Here is a 15,798-nt window from a genome sequence, read left to right as displayed (position 1 = left end):
CTTCATTTTCATAGATGATGTACAATATTTTATGTTTCAGGGACACAACAAAGTGATTCACAATTTGTAAATGTGATGTTGCATTTATAGTTATTATAAAATATCGGTATATCCCCTTTGTTTTGCAGTATATCCTTGTAGCTTATCTATTTTATACATATTAGTTTGCACCTCTTAATCTTCTATCCCTGCCCTTACCCTCCCCCTTGCTGCTCTCCCCTGGTAACCACTGCTAGCTTGTTCTCTGTATCTGTGAGTCTGCTTCATCTGTGTTTTATTTTTTAATTCTCCATATAAACGGTATTATACAGCATTTGCCTTCCTCTCTCTCACATATTTCAGTTAACATAATGCCTTCCAATCAATCCATGTTCTTGAAAATGGCAAAAGTTCATTCTTTTTTATGACTGAGTAAAATTCCATTGTGTGTGTGTGGATCTTTTAGAATTAGTGGGTTTTTTTTTTTCATTTGTAGCAGTAATTTAAAGTAAGTTGAGCGCTGAAGAATTGATGCTTTTGAACTGTGTTGTTGGAGAAGACTCTTGAGAGTCCCTTGGACTGCAAGGAGATCCAACCAGTCCATTCTAAAGGAGATCAGTCCTGGGTGTTCTTTGGAAGGAATGATGCTAAAGCTGAAACTCCAGTACTTTGGCCACCTCATGGGAAGAGTTGTCTCATTGGAAAAGACTGTGACAGAGGATGAGATGGCTGGATGGCATCACCGACTCGGATGTGAGTCTGAGTGAACTGCGGGAATTGGTGATGGAAAGGGAGGCCCTGGCATGCTGCACTTCATGGGGTCGCAAAGAGTCGACCTGAGCGACTGAACTGAACTGAAAGTTTATTCAAGCTTTAATGCAAGTTATTCTGACTTTAAGGTAGCATCACATGGCATACTTCTGAGTACATTCCTGAAAAATTCTTTTGTACTTATTTCTGTTTTATAGATCTATGCAACCTCTGGCACTTGGTAGGCTATCATCTGGGTTCGGATCACATAGCAGTGAACAAATGGATACCAGAACTTTAGAAATCATGAAAGCAAGAGACGACAGTGATCCTAGAGTAGCGAACGGAGTGTTGCCATTAGTGTTCATGTCTGGATGATAAATTCTGTTGCAAATGCAACCTTAGGTAGTATGAACGGGTAGTCTTTAGGGAAATGAATTGTCCCAGAGAATAAACTGCCTTGATATGGGTTGCCGTTCTTTTTCGTAATTGTGATTTGCCCATGAAATGTATCATCCCCAACTGGACCTGCAGAATATTGTGCTGGAGGGTCCCTGGCGACATCACTAAGTTCCTTATTAATCCATTTCAGTGCCACCATCTGTGCTTTTTGTCTGACTCCTCACTGTCTCAGTGTGTACTCAAAGGTCCGGCCAAAACTCCTGATTATCTGGTGGCTGGGAAGGACTATCTCTTCATCTCACACTGGCTCTGCCAGGCACAGGTCCCTTCTTAATAAACAGAGAGGTTGGACTGGGGTGGGGTCACTGGCAGAGAGTAGATGAGGCTGGAGGGGAAGGGGAAACAAGCAGTGCAAACCCTTAGACTCAGACAAGCATCGAGTACCTGACGGAGACCATCCAAATTAGTGGCTTCTTTTTTATTTTTTTTTTTTCAGATATACAACCAGGAGTGCGATTGCTGGGTCATGTGTTAGTTCTCTTTTTAGATTTTGAGCACGCTCCTTACTGTTATCCATGGTGGCTGCACCAATTGATATTCCCACCAACAGTGTATAGATCTTGTCCACATGCTCACCAACATTTGTTACTTCTGTTCCTTTTGAATGATAGCCCTTCTGATAGGTATAAGATAATACCTCATTGTGGTTTAAATTTGCATTCATAGGACGATTAACGATGTTGAACATCATTTCATGTGCCTCTCAGCTATTTGTATGTCTTCTTTGGAAAAATGTGCATTTAAGTCTTCCGCCCATCTTTTTCTTGATTTTTTTTAGACTGTTATATCAACTGTTTATATATTTTGGATATTAACCCCTTATTGCTTACATCATTGGCAAATATTTTATCCGATATAATAGGTTGGCTTTTCATTTTGTTGATGGTTTCCTTTGCTGTGCAAAAGCTTTTAACTTTAATTACAACACATTTATTTACTTTTGCTTTTATTTCCCTAGCTTTCAGAGACAGATCCAAAAAAATATTGTTATGATTTATGTCAAAGAGTGTTCTGCTCATATTATCTTCTAAGAGTTTTATGGTTTTCACTCTTATAGCTAAGTCTTTAATCCCTTTTCTGTTTACTTTTGTATATAGTGTTAGAGAATATACTGATCTCATTCTTTGAGAGCTACATATCAAAGAATGAGATTAGAGTGTAAATACAATTTGGTAGTCAGAAAATTAAATGTTCTTTTATATTTGAGCCAGTAATTCAGTGTTTTCAGAAATTAAATCTGAAGAGACATCCACAACCATATGAAAATACATAAATGTCCATGCACATGTTAATTGAGGGAACATGATATATGCACAGAGTGGAGTACTACAAAGCTATAAAAAGGAATGAGTACAATTTTGTAAACTAATATGGAGTGCTTCCATGATAGATATAGATATATAAAAGAATGTGGGAGTTTGGGGCTAATGTCAATGATACCAAGTCAAGTGCCTTCCCATTCTGGTATGAAGAGGCTTTGAGAGCTGAAGAAGACAGAGCCAGAGCCAGAGCTGCAGCCAGGGCTCCTATGGTGCCAGGGCCAGTGCACTTTCCCGAGCATGTCCAAATTTCCTCCCACCCCTAGTGAAGTCTGAGCAGATATTTCACATTGCATTTCAAGAAAGCAGGCAAACTTCCCACTAGTGGAGGGCCACGGTGGGGCTCATGGAAATTCAGCATATAAGGTATTTATTTGTGTTCCAATACAATATGCACAAATTGGAGGTTTTTCTTTTTTCTGTTTTTAAATATTGTTCCTTTTAATTAAAGATGTGTTTAGCTTCAGATTCCAAGTACACTAATGGCACACCTCTGACATGTACTGCAGATTATCAAGTTGAAAACTAAGAAATTTCGTATTACATAGCACAGACTGAAATCCTTGAATCATTTCTTGTCATTCGGAACAAGATAACATGATATTGCAATATGGATTTTTTTTGTGAAAATGGAAATTTTTCCACAGTGAAGTCTGTGTGATTATCAGATACAGAAAAAAATTTTAAGAAGTATTCATTTCTTCGTCTGTTTTATTTGTTTAGTCTTTCTTTGTAATATTGAAGTTTATTTACCTGGATTGGCTTCGCTTATTTAAGAATGTGGAAGAAGTGAAATCCCAGTAACATTGCTTTCTTGCACACTTGCACTATAGTTGTTCAAATATCAATTTAGCATCTGCTCTTTGGAAGGCTTCTGGGTGGTTTTGGGGATGCTAAGAAAAATAAACTCAACCCCTTCTTATAGAATTCTAGTGTCTAAGAGCAGCATTCATCTAAAGTAGCTGGTGAACTGAGATCTAGGGGCATATAAAAATGAGGTGTAAGGAGGTGAGGGGATTGAGGGCTTCCTCATGAGGAGTCTAGTGTAAATACACTGAGGCAAGGCACTTGGAGACTTTAGGACAATAAAAGTCTGGCAGTGGAAGGTAGTTTTAAGTTAGGCTACAGGGCGAGCCCACCAGGGAGGCTGTGGAAACACTGAATAGGGGTCAGACCCTCAGATGGCGGGTCTCAAAGTTGAGAGACTTAAGCCTGGAATGGAAAACTACCCCGAACAATTGCTTTGGAATTATGGGGCTTCCCAGGTGGCTCAGTTGTAAGGAACCCGCCTGCCAATGCAGGAGACATGGGTTCAATCCCTGGGTCAGGAAGCTGCCCCTGGAGGAGGAAATGGCTACCCAATCCAGTATTTTTGCCTGGAGAATCCCATGGACAGAGCAATCTGTTCAGTCCATGGGGTAAAAAAGGGTCAGATACCACCGAGTGACTAAACAGCAACACAAGTAGACCAGAGAGAAATCCCCCCTAGGGAGGGGATGGAATGTGCCCTGTGCTCCTGTCCCAGGGCCCGTGAACACAGTGCACAACCTAGATGTTTCATGCATATCATCTCCAAGGAGATTCTGTGAAATAAAAGTAATAGTAGAATGAAACCGGAAACTCAGAAGCTAGTGGGCTAACACTCTTTGCTGTGAGTCGTGGAAACAGAGCTCATTTTATTGAAAGGGCATTCCATTCAGCGTTTTTGGCTACGTTGATAATTCCACCAAAGTCTATGAGGTGAGTCTATTTTAGGTGATGGTGAAATTGATGAAGATGCGGGCTTATTTTATTTAGTTACTTATGTATTTGGCTATGCTTGGTCTTACCTTTGGCACGCAGGATCCTTGATCTTCCTTGCAGCCTGCGAGTTCTTTAGTTGCAGCATGAGGAATGTTTCAGTTGTGGCATATAGGATCTTTAGGTGTGGCTTGTGAACTGTTAGTTGCGGCAAAGCTGTGGCATGTGGGACCTAGTTCCCTGATCAGCAGTGGAACCCGGGCCTCCTGCATTGGGAGTGCAGAGTCTTAACCCCTGGACCACTAAGGAAGTCTCTAGGAGTTGTTCAGATGAAAGAGCAGCCGGGAAGGAAGACAGAATTAGTCTCAGAATCAAATTTAGATTCTTCGAGTTTCATTCAGTTAAAAACATTCCCCCACACTCAAAATACGATCTAGTAGTGGAAATGAAAGATTCTTTCTAAACAGCATTTTGGACTGATTTGGTGTTCCATGTGCTAGAATGCCACAGATTCTCTGACATCTCCTGGATTTAAAAGATTCCTCAGGGTCGGTGGTATCCTCCAGGATGAAACTATTCATAATCATAGTAAAAACAGATATTGTGTAAAGTCTCAGTGTGGTCCAGGCAGTGTGCCAGGTGCTTTAGCTACATGCCACTGGCCCTACAAAAGCCACTTCACCTGAGGCTCCCCGAGTTTGGGGATGGACCCAAGTCCACACAACTGATATGAGGCAGAGCTGGGACTAGAGCGCTGGTCTGAATTTAACCACAGCATGTACCCTTCCACTTGTCCCGATCTGAGGTGCTCATGAGTCAGTTAATTCACTGTCTTCTAGCACTTCAACATGTATCTTGAGTGACAGAAAGAAGGACTCTGTGATGAAAACACTGGGATGAAATACATAGCCAAGGCAATATAAACACCATAATAATTAAGAGGTGTGAATAAAGGGGAGAAGGGGGTAATGCTCAGTTAGCATATGATCACCTGCATGTGCAATTCAAACACCCTCAAGTGATCGAGGGCTTACAAGATTATCTGGCGCTATCCTGCTATGTAGAAAGTAATTTTATATGTTTTAATTAAAAATAGTTATTTCTATTTATTTTTTGACTGCTCTGGGTCTTAGTTGTGACACTTGGGATCTTTGTTGCCACATGCAGGCTCTTTAGTTGTGGAATGTGAGATTTTAGGTGTGGCACGTGAACTCTTAGTTGTTGGATGTGAGATTTTTAGTTGCGGCAAGTGGGATCAAGTTACCTGACGAGGGATCAAACCTAGGACCCCTGCATTGGGAGCGCATAACCACTGGACCAACAGGGAGGTGCCAAAAGTAAATATTTTAGAACTACGCTGAATCTGGTGACTCAGATGGTACAGAATTCGCCTGCAATGCAGGAGACCTGAGTTCGATCTCTGGGTTGGGCACAATCCCTGGTGGAGGGCATGTAACACACTTCAGTATTCTTGCCTGGAGAATCTGCATGGGCAGAGGAGCCAGCCGGGCTACAGTACATGGGGTCACAAAGAGTGGGACATGACTGAGCGATTAAGCACACACCCTAAATCTGGCTGAAGAGCAGGAATATATCACCTCTATCTCTTTGACATCATAACATCTGTCCTGAGTTCCTTAATTTCTGCTGCATTTTCCTAATCTTACATCACTTTTGGGACTGAGACCCGTTTTCTCCAAGATTTGCTAGAGGGTACTGCTCACTATTTGTAGGAATATGCATTCCCCAGGAAGCCTTTAATCGAGGGACAGAAGCTGATATGGGAACCTCCATGAAGGAGGACTGAGGGACAATCTTCCCTGAATATAGTGGTCACCCAAAGACTAAGAAGAGGAATCTTAGCTCAGTAGAAGGAGCAGTCCCAGGCTGTGGTAGATGTAGTGAGGATGCTAAGCAAGAGGAATCAGAAGGACTCAAGTTGCATCCCCACTGCCTATTCTCAGAGGCCCTGATGGACTAGGATCACATGAGGATTATCCTGACTTCCAACTTGGAATTCTCAGGAGACTAGGACCTTGATGTAAGACAAGAAGCTTCGTAAAACAGAGTCAAGTTACAGGATTCGTCATGTGTCAATGTGAAGATGTGAAAGTGGACTCACAGTAGCATATACTCTAAAAGGAGGCCCTGGAAAATCACTGATGCTGTGGTCCCCAGGAAGCTCTGGGCACAGATGTCAGGTTGATCTCAGTCTAGAAAGTCTTAGCGAGGTGAGACCTCTGTCTAATACAATCAGCTGCAGTTTCGCAGAGGGAGAGACCTGAATCCAAGGAGGACTTCACATGCGATGCTGAGTGTTAGCGGGGACCCCTGCAGAGGGAGCCAAACAGAATTCTGTAAATTCTTAGCCCACAGGAGCTCCTTCTGAGTGGTCCGCTCATTCAACCTGTGTGATCTTAGGGAGGGCTGAGTCTCCTCTAGCCAGATCAGAAGCCAGATGTGCAGATGGGGGTGTCTTGACCATAACCGGACTTAAGGTGAGGACCATCAGTGCTAGTGAGAGGATCTCTCACCCAACGAAGGAGGCTCACAGAGTGGCAACCCACCTGACAAGCAGAGATGCTCAGAGCAGAGCTGGCCTCCCACCACTAGGGACTTGGGAAGGCGAGGGCTCTGTTTGGGAGCTGGAAGACTTGGGTTCATGGGAGGGGGCATCCTGGGCTCCGATACACTGCACAAGGAGGACCCAAGGACGAATGAATATTGAGCTACCGGGGTTCCCATAGCATGCTGCCCCTGCCGTCATCCCTGGGAGACCCCACGTAGGACCTTACGCAGCTCCCCTCCACTTCCGCTTTGAAAGCCAGCGGATCGACCGGTAGCCGCGGCGACCGTATGGCGGACACTTAGTGTTCAGGACTCGTCCGGAACCAAGGTGAGGACGTGAATGTAGCTCATGGGTCTTTCCCAACCCTCCCAGTAATAAAAGTGACCCATCCACATCCCACCCCTGTGATATGGTTCTTATGAGTCCCTCAGAGCTATCGGCTGAATGTGGTCTAGAGTGTCTCAGGCTAAGGCGTTTGTCTATGGGGATAGGCCCGGATTCTACCCCCGGAGGAGGTCTAGGTCCGAGATGAGGGACCTGAGGGCTGATAAGCAGACTTCGACACCGCCAAGGGGACGACACTGAGCGGCCCCCCTGTACTGGGCTCTAGGAGGCCCCAGGTAGAGCTGGCCAACTGTGGTGCCCCCTGGTGTCCACTGGAGGTGGTTTTGGGGAAGTGAGAGCCTTGCTGTAATGGAATAAACCCAGTTCAACAAAGGGACCTAGTCTGCAACAATATTAATGGCTGTGACGCTGAATGAGGATGGGGGCTCCTCCCATAAGAAATGGAGTCACATAAGGCGCCAGTCCTATTTTCAGGAGTGGGAGAATCAGGCGTTTTGACATGACACTTCCTGGGACATCTCAGGGAAGTGAGAGACCAGGTCAGTGGGGGCAGCCTCAGGTTGACAAGGGAGGGTTTCAGGTGTCCTGGTGGATGGTGAGAACCTTGGGGGATGTGAATGTTCCACACCACGTCATTCAGAGCACATCGCTCTGTTGTCATCCCTGGGAGACCTCAAGGATACATGTCTGTCCCCACTGTGGGCTAATGGGGAAGTAAGGGTCTTGGTCTGAATTGAGTGGTCAGCAGAGGGAGAAACCTTAGACCCTGTCATGAGTCAAATGTAGAGCTTGGTTGCTTCTATGTCGTGGCTATTGTAAATAGTGCTGCAGTGAACACGAGTACAAGTGTCTTTTTCCGTTACCATTTCCTCAGGGTATATGACCACTAGTGGGGTTGTTGGCTTATGTGGTAGTTTTATTCCTAGTTTTTGTAAGCAGAGTGAATTAAGTCAGAAAGAGGAAAGCCAATATCATATATTAATGCATATATATGGAATCCAGAAAGATGGTACTTATGAACATATTTGCAGGGCAGCCTGGGGATGCTGACATAGAGAACACACTCATGGACCCAGTGGGGGAAGGAGAGGGAGGAGCAGATTGAGAGAGTAACACTGAAAATGTACACATTATCATATGGAAAATAGATAACCAGTAGGAAGTAGTTTTATGACCAGGGAGTTCAAAGCCAGTGCTCTGTGATAACTTAAGAGAGGTGTGACGTGGGAGGGAGTTTCCAGATGGAGGAGACATAAGATACACCTATGGCTGATTCATATTGATGTGTGGCAGAAACTTGTACACTATTATAAATTAATATTGTAATATTGTAAAAAAATTTTACTTTCAAAAAGACATATAGGAGAAACCAGAAGCAAAAAATATTTTAGAACTTGAATTGGGATCTTGTGTGGGTCCACAGGGACATCAACCTGCCTGCACCAGATTTTGTCGTCAGGAGACCATGTTTGGTAAGATAAGGTCATCTTCACTTCCTGCTTTTGGGACATGGAGTGATTGGCTTTTACTATCAAGCAGTCATCACTTCAGGAGAAATTTGAGCTTCTCTACCGGGAGCCCAATTGAGGAACCTGAGTGAGGACTCATTGCATCCATCCCAACCCTCAGATTTCAGCCCAGGAAATCTCAGGGAAGGGCTGTGAGGCTAAGCACCTTCTTTTCTGTTTTATACGAAGTCTACGGGAGGGGAAATGTCTGAAGGTGTAGACACCAGTCCGCAAATGGATAATGGTGCCCAATGTTTTAAGGAGCCAAGGTAAGGACCCTGAATGATGATCCCAGTGAACTCAGGCTAGAAAAGACCTTAATGAACTCTCAGAACTGGTTATCTATCTCCTGGCAGGGAGGTGGTATGAGGCATCCCTTCACTTACCTCTGGATCATGGGGAGGTCTAAAGTGTCTACATCAGAGTAGCAGAGGGAAGGGTGCCAAGGCTCCGCCAGGACTTGACGTGATAATACTGAAGTAGAACTTAGAAAACCCCACTGCTGGCACCTGCTGTCACCTGAGTAAATCCAAAGCAGGGCTGAGAGGGCGCAGAGGAAAAGTAAGGCCTCTGTTCTTCCTCTGTGGGATTCTGTGGGAACGTGGGAGGAAGTTTCAAGATGGAGGAGACATAAGATATACCTATGGCTGATTCATATTGATGTGTGGCAGAAACTGGTACTCTATTATAAATTAATATTGTAATACTGCAAAAAATAATTTTATTTTCCAAAAGACATATAGGAGAAACCAGAAGCAAAAAAATATTTTAGACCTTGAATTAGGATCTTGTGAGGGTCCACAGGGACATCAACCTGCCTGCACCAGATTTTGTTCTCAGGAGACCATGTTTGGTCTGAGCAGGAAAACAGGAGCCTTGTGGGTTCCTAGAGCAGTGTCCTCAAGGACACCTGCAGAGGCGGCCTTTGATTAAGCCAAGGTGGAGTCTCCATGTTTTAAGGTGCTCATGTCACCTCATTCTCCATCCTCCAGGTGCCCCAATCTCCTGTCTCTTGGCCGAGACTCCTGCCTGTGGTCCCTGACCACAGCCATCATGCCTCGTGGGCAGAAGAGTAAGCACCGTGCTCGTGAGAAACGTCGCCAGGCCCGAGCTGAGACCCAGGGTGTTCATGATCAGGCTACCACATCTAGGGGAGAAGAGACCACCTCCTCCTCCCCTCCTGATTCAGAGAGCGCTCCCTCAAGCTTGTCTGCTGCTGGCACCTCCAAGGGGCCTCCGGGAGCCCAAGGCACCACCAGTGCTGCTGAAGGTGCTATACGCAAAAGATCTCGTGGTGGTGGCGCAGCACACTCGAGATCTGGTGTTGGTGGCACAGCACGCTCAAGATCTGGTGTAGGTGCTGAGGGCCAAGTTCAGGAAGGTGAAAATTCCTCCCAGGCCTCAGCTGCTGCTGCGAGCTCTCACACAGATCTTCTGACCATGAAGGCAGAGCTATTGGTGCAGTACATGCTGTATAAGTATAAGATGAGGGAATTCATTAAGAGGTCCAAAATGCTGCAGAAAATCAATAGAAGGTACAAGGAACAATTCCCTGAGATCCTTAGCAAGGCCTCTGAGCACATGGAGATGGTGTTTGGCCTGGTGCTGAAGGAAGTCAGGCCCAACAGTCACTGCTATACCCTGGTGAGCAACCTAGATCTCAGTGACAGCGAGTCTATGAGAGGTGACTTGGGGCTGCCGAAGAATGGTCTTCTGATGCCTCTGCTGGGTGTCATCTACCTGAATGGCAACCACGCCCCTGAGGAGAAGATCTGGAAGTTCCTGAATATGCTGGGCATCTATGATGGAAGAAGTCACTTTATCTTTGGAGAGCCTAGGAAGCTCATCACAGAAGATCTGGTGCGGGAAGAGTACCTGGAGTACCACCAGGTGCCCGGCAGCGATCCCCCTCGCTATGAGTTCCTGTGTGGTCCTAAAGCGCTCACAGAAACCAGCAAGACAAAAATCCTGCAGTTTTTGGCCAAGGTCAAGGATTCAGTCCATCCTGCCTTGCAGCCGCAATATGAAGAGGCTTGGAGAGAGGAAATAGAGAGCACCGGAGCCAGAAGTGAAGCCAGGGCTGGCACTTCTGCCTCAACCAGGCCTGGCACTGCTGCCTCAGCCGCTGCTGGCCGTTCTGCCTCAACCAGGCCTGGCACTGCTGCCTTAGCCGCTGCTGGCCGTTCTGCTTCAGCCAGGCCTGGCACTGGTGTCTCAGCCTCTTTTGGCCATTCTGCCTCAACCAGGCCTGGCACTGCTGCCTCAGCCGCTGCTGGCCGTTCTGCCTCAACCAGGCCTGGCACTGCTGCCTTAGCCGCTGCTGGCCATTCTGCTTCAGCCAGGCCTGGCACTGCTGCCTCAGCCAGCACTGGCCATTCTTCTTCATCCAGGCCTGGCACTTCTGCCTTAGCCACTGCTGGCACTTCTGCCTTAGCCACTGCTGGCACTTCTGCCTCAACCAGGCCTGGCACTGCTGCCTCAGCCATTGCTGGCACTTCTGCCTCATCCAGCCCTGGCACTGCTGCCTCAGCCAGTGCTGGCCGTTCTGCTTCGGCCAGGCCTGGCACTGCTGCCTCAGCCACTGCTGGCACTTCTGCCTCAACCAGCCCTGGCACTGCTGCCTCAGCCAGTGCTGGCCCTTCTGCTTCGGCCAGGCCTGGCACTGCTGCCTCAGCCACTGCTGGCACTTCTGCCTCAACCAGCCCTGGCACTGCTGCCTCAGCCAGTGCTGGCCGTTCTGCTTCGCCAGGCCTGGCACTGCTGCCTCAGCCACTGCTGGCACTTCTGCCTCAACCAGGCCTGGCATTGCTGCCTCAGCCACTGCTGGCACTTCTGCCTCATCCAGCCCTGGCACTGCTGCCTCAGCCAGTGCTGGCCGTTCTGCTTCGGCCAGGCCTGGCACTGCTGCCTCAGCCACTGCTGGCACTTCTGCCTCAACCAGGCCTGGCATTGCTGCCTCAGCCGCTGCTGGCCGTCGTGCCTCAACCAGGCCTGGCACTGCTGCTTCAGCCGCTGCTGGCACTTGTACCTCGACCAGGCCTGGCACTGCTGCCTCAGCCACTGCTGGCACTTCTACCTCAACCAGGCCTGGCACTGCTGCCTCAGCCACTGCTGGCCCTTCTGCTTCAGCCACTGTGCACCCCAGGGCCGCATCCAGCCGCTTATCTCGTCCCTAGTGTGATCTGAAGCCCGTTCACTTTGTGGCTGGAGAAGCCGGTCAACCTGTGCTCCTGATATGCATCAATAACTTGTTGACTTTATTTCCCCCAATTTTCAGTTGTTAAAATTTTTCAACAGAAAGATCATTTAAAGTCATGATATAAGTATATGAATAACATGGGTCACACACACTTTGCTGTTTGTCAAGTTTAGGAGTAAGAATTTTGTTTTCTCAAATAAATATTGGAAATCGTTGCATCACTTTTGTGATCCAGGATGAGAATAACATCACTTTAGGATAAGAGTGTCCTTAGAAATGCGAAAGACACCACACTAATAGAGGCTTAGAACATTGATACATTGTTAGGGAGATAGCTGAAATTTCTTCAGATTTTGGCTGGATTTACTCTCTGCTTAGTCTCCCTTTTTGTAAGTGTAAAAGACACATACTTGCCTCTACTTATGGTTTATGGTTTTCAAGAATGAGAATATAAATTATAGCAAATGATTTATTCATGGCTCTTCTTTTACACAAACATTGAGAATCTGCTCTTAAGTCTTCATGCTTGTACTGGTGGTGATTAGTCAAAAAAAGTCCTAGCCTCTGTCCACTCATTAAAGTTTCTCAGAGATGCTGTCATTCTGTGGAAGAGGCTGAGATACTCTCTACTTCAGGAAGAACAAGAAAGAAGCAGGGTAAAGAGGGGAGAGAACATATTACTTTGGTTTCATTGCTAAGCAGAATTTTGGCTGATTTGGGAGGTTGGGTCTTTTTTTCCCCCCACTTGGAACACTGCATAGTTTCTGATATGTGATAGATTGAAAAAAAAATCCGGCTGATGTAACATCTGAGGTCAAGATAATCATAGTAATAACTGCCATTGTTCCTAATGTCTCAATAGAGACAGGCGCTGTGACAGAAGCTTTCCATAAATACTTATATTCCACCAATCTGACAAGAAAAGGCTTATCAAACTTACTTCACAGGGGAGAGCCCAAGGCTCATAGAGTTAGGGTTTGGTTTTGTGCTGAAATACATGAGGCTGGTAAATGACAGCTGGCAATAGACTCCTGCTCTACACTACTTATCACTCATACTGTTGTTCTCCCCCCAACCTGAGACATACCCTTGTCTTTGTTCTTTAACAAGTCCTTTTAACATTTGACAATTCCTTATTTATATCATTTATTTATTTATTTGGCTGTGCTGGATCTTACTTGCTCCACGTGTGGTCTAGTTCCCTGACCAGGGATCGAACCTGGGCCCCCTGCATTGGGAGCCTGGAGTCCTAGCCATTGGACCACCAGGAAAGTCCCCACCCTGTATCTTTTATTTCAGTGCTTTTCTCAGTACTCCAAAATTTGTCCTAGGTGATAGCAAAGAATGCCCTCGTGCTCAAGCTACTGGGTCGAAATGTGTAGCCAGAGTAGTAAGAATACCAGATATACTTAACCAACAATATGTATCCCATATTCATTACTCATAGATAAGCGAAAGAAACAATATTCAGGGACAGTACAAGCATGTACATTGGCCATGTTAGATAACCTCTGAAGAGCAAGGAGTCTCCATATCATCCTTACAGTCTCTTCCCTGTGGAAAGTAAACCTATCAGAACAGAAATGACATGAGAATCGTCACCTGGCTGATGAGATAGATTGATCTACTTTTTTCTCCCTAAAGGACTGCCACCTGTCCTGGGACTCCCGCCTTGGACTATAGCTTCTCCATCTCCCGTCACTCCTGGGACAGGGACCCATTCTCTGTAGCACTGCAGAGCAAACATAGCTCAGGAGTTTGTAGAGACATGGAATTTCCCCAAAGGTCTTTAATCCAAGACACAGAATGCAAGATGAGGGCCCCAGGTAGGAGGATTGAGGAGAGCAAGACCCAAGAATATGGGGGGTGGTGGTCAGCACTCCCTTCTGATCTCAGACACAGAGGAATTCAGAACTGGTGGGCTTAGGCTATTAGCCTTAGCATAGCCTCACTTATTCTTCAGGCTTCTCAGAGACCTAAGAAACTTGGTCTCGGCACAGAGTTCTGATGTTGGTAGAGAGAATCAATCTCGCAGAAATGATGGTGATTAACCTGAATGAGGGTGATGCAAAGACCCATCCAGAACAGAAGGATCCTGTAAAGACCCGTCCTCACTGGCAAGCCCATGAAGTCCAGAACTATCTGGGCTGCTGTGGTTAACACTTTCAACTCAGGTCCTGGGGAGGTGGGGACATTGGGAATCTGCAGAGAATAGAGCCCCAGGAAGGGTGCAGAGTCAAAGTGAGGACCCAGAGTGTGGACATGAAGCCCCTCAATCCACAGCTGACAGGACTACACTTAGTCCCTCCTCTCCAGTTAGCCCTGGGAGGCATAGGTAAGTGCTGGCTGGCTCAAGGGCCCCGTGACTTCTACCTGGAGGGTTTCAAGGAGTTGACCTTGGTTTATAGGCTGGCTCTTCATCAGAGAGTGGAAATCCTAGGCATGACATTTGTACAGTCCTGTATGAGGAGTGTGTCAGCCAACTACCCCATTACAGATAAATTCTTAGAAAGTCCTGCAACTGTAATGGGCCCTGGGAGGGAACAGGCAGGGCTTTCAGACTGGGTTTATCCCTTATTTTCTGAAGGCAAATGGCTTCAGGGCCTTAAAGTCCTTGGGCTAATGGAGGGAGGCTGTATCAGCTAAGGAAGGGTACCCTGTTCCTAACAGGAATCAACTGATGATACTGACTGACAGCCAAGGATCCCTCCCAGAAAGAAGGGGGTTATACAGAAGGCACTGTCCCTGTTGTCAGGACTGGGACTGTGCCACTTAGGCCTGGTGACATGGTGAGTCCTACTCACTTCCTCCCAGAGGATCACATGGAGGTAAGGAACCTCATCCTGATCAAAGGGAGCAGCCGAAGCTCAGCAGAAGGATGATTTCCACGTTGTGCCAGAAGTTGAGGTAAGGACCCTGAAGACTTGAATAGACTACCCACCTCAAAACAGTGGGGGCAGAACATATTCCTTCCACTCCTGTTAGCCTCAGAAGACCATGGCCTGTGGTGGCCCTACGAGGCAAACTCCTCTTCCTCCTCACGTATCAGGGAACTATTGGCCTGAGTGGAGAAGCTTTAAGGCAAGTCAGGGAATGTTTCCAGCTCGGGAATATTTCCAGGTTCTTTCCAAGACGGTGAGGACAGCAAAGAATGTGGGAACATAAACACCAGGATGGCCACACAGTATGTTTCCTACTCTGCCTAGAAGGCCTCAGGCAAATTTATCAGGCCAAGGGGCCCTTCAGCTCTGACCGAGGAGTATCAGGAAAGTTAGGGTTTGGTCTGATGGTGGTGTCAACAGAAGGGGGAGTCTTGGGCTTGGCTGAGAGTCAAATTTGGGACCCTGATTTGGGCCCCTGAGAGGAACCACCTGTCATTCCCATGGAGCTTGCCACAGCTTTCATTCTTGTGAGACTACGGGTAGGGGTGGCTAGATAAGGCCATTCTTACTTCCTCCTCCGGGCTCACAGGGAGGTATCAGTCTTACTATGAGGAGATAGGCCACAGGTCAAGAAGGAGGGGATTCCCCAGGCTCCACCAGAAGTCAATTTGTGAAGCCCGAGTGGAGACTGAGGGGTCTACTCATCCCTGAATAGAGGGGACAAAGGAGAGCCATGGCCTCCCATTTGATGTCAGTTCTAGAAAGCTCAGGAGAAGACTGTCAGGCAAGGCTCTCCCTCACTTCTTATACCAGACCTTCTTCTTTTTCTTCTTCTTGAATTGCTAAGTCATGTCTAACTCTTTTGTGACTCCATGGACTGTAGCCCACCAGGCTCTTTGTCCATGGGATATTCCAAGGAAGAATTCTAGGCTGGGTTGCCATTTCCTCCTCCAGGGGATCTTCCTGACCCAGAGACTGAGTCTGCGTCTCCTGCAGCTCCTGTATCACAGGTGGATCCTTTCCTGCTGAGCCATCAGGGAAGCCC

The 15,798-nt window shown here is 46.7% G+C and overlaps 1 protein-coding gene and 1 pseudogene across 1 annotated transcript; one reads left to right on the top strand and one right to left on the bottom strand.

Moving 5' to 3' along the window:
* Positions 1-884: 884 nt before the first annotated feature.
* On the bottom strand, positions 885-1,418 carry LOC139181635 (ubiquitin-conjugating enzyme E2 D3 pseudogene; annotated as a pseudogene).
* Positions 1,419-7,054: 5,636 nt separating this feature from the next.
* Positions 7,055-12,267, top strand: LOC139180948 (melanoma-associated antigen 10-like). The gene is made up of 2 exons (XM_070783582.1): positions 7,055-7,146; positions 9,665-12,267. Exon 2 carries the CDS (start codon positions 9,726-9,728, stop codon positions 11,856-11,858), a length of 2,133 nt encoding a protein of 710 aa, XP_070639683.1. The 5' UTR covers positions 7,055-7,146; positions 9,665-9,725; the 3' UTR covers positions 11,859-12,267.
* Positions 12,268-15,798: the final 3,531 nt, after the last annotated feature.

The sequence above is a fragment of the Bos indicus genome, chromosome X (genome assembly GCF_029378745.1).
Source record: "Bos indicus isolate NIAB-ARS_2022 breed Sahiwal x Tharparkar chromosome X, NIAB-ARS_B.indTharparkar_mat_pri_1.0, whole genome shotgun sequence".
NCBI lineage: Eukaryota > Metazoa > Chordata > Mammalia > Artiodactyla > Bovidae > Bos > Bos indicus.
The sequence above is the reverse complement of the archived record's forward strand: the minus strand, read 5'-3'. Positions and strand labels throughout refer to the sequence as shown.

What these genes read in the sequence shown, in the direction of transcription:
- LOC139180948 (XM_070783582.1), top strand. Translation starts at nt 9,726, where the DNA reads ATGCCTCGTGGGCAGAAGAGTAAGCACCGTGCTCGTGAGAAACGTCGC.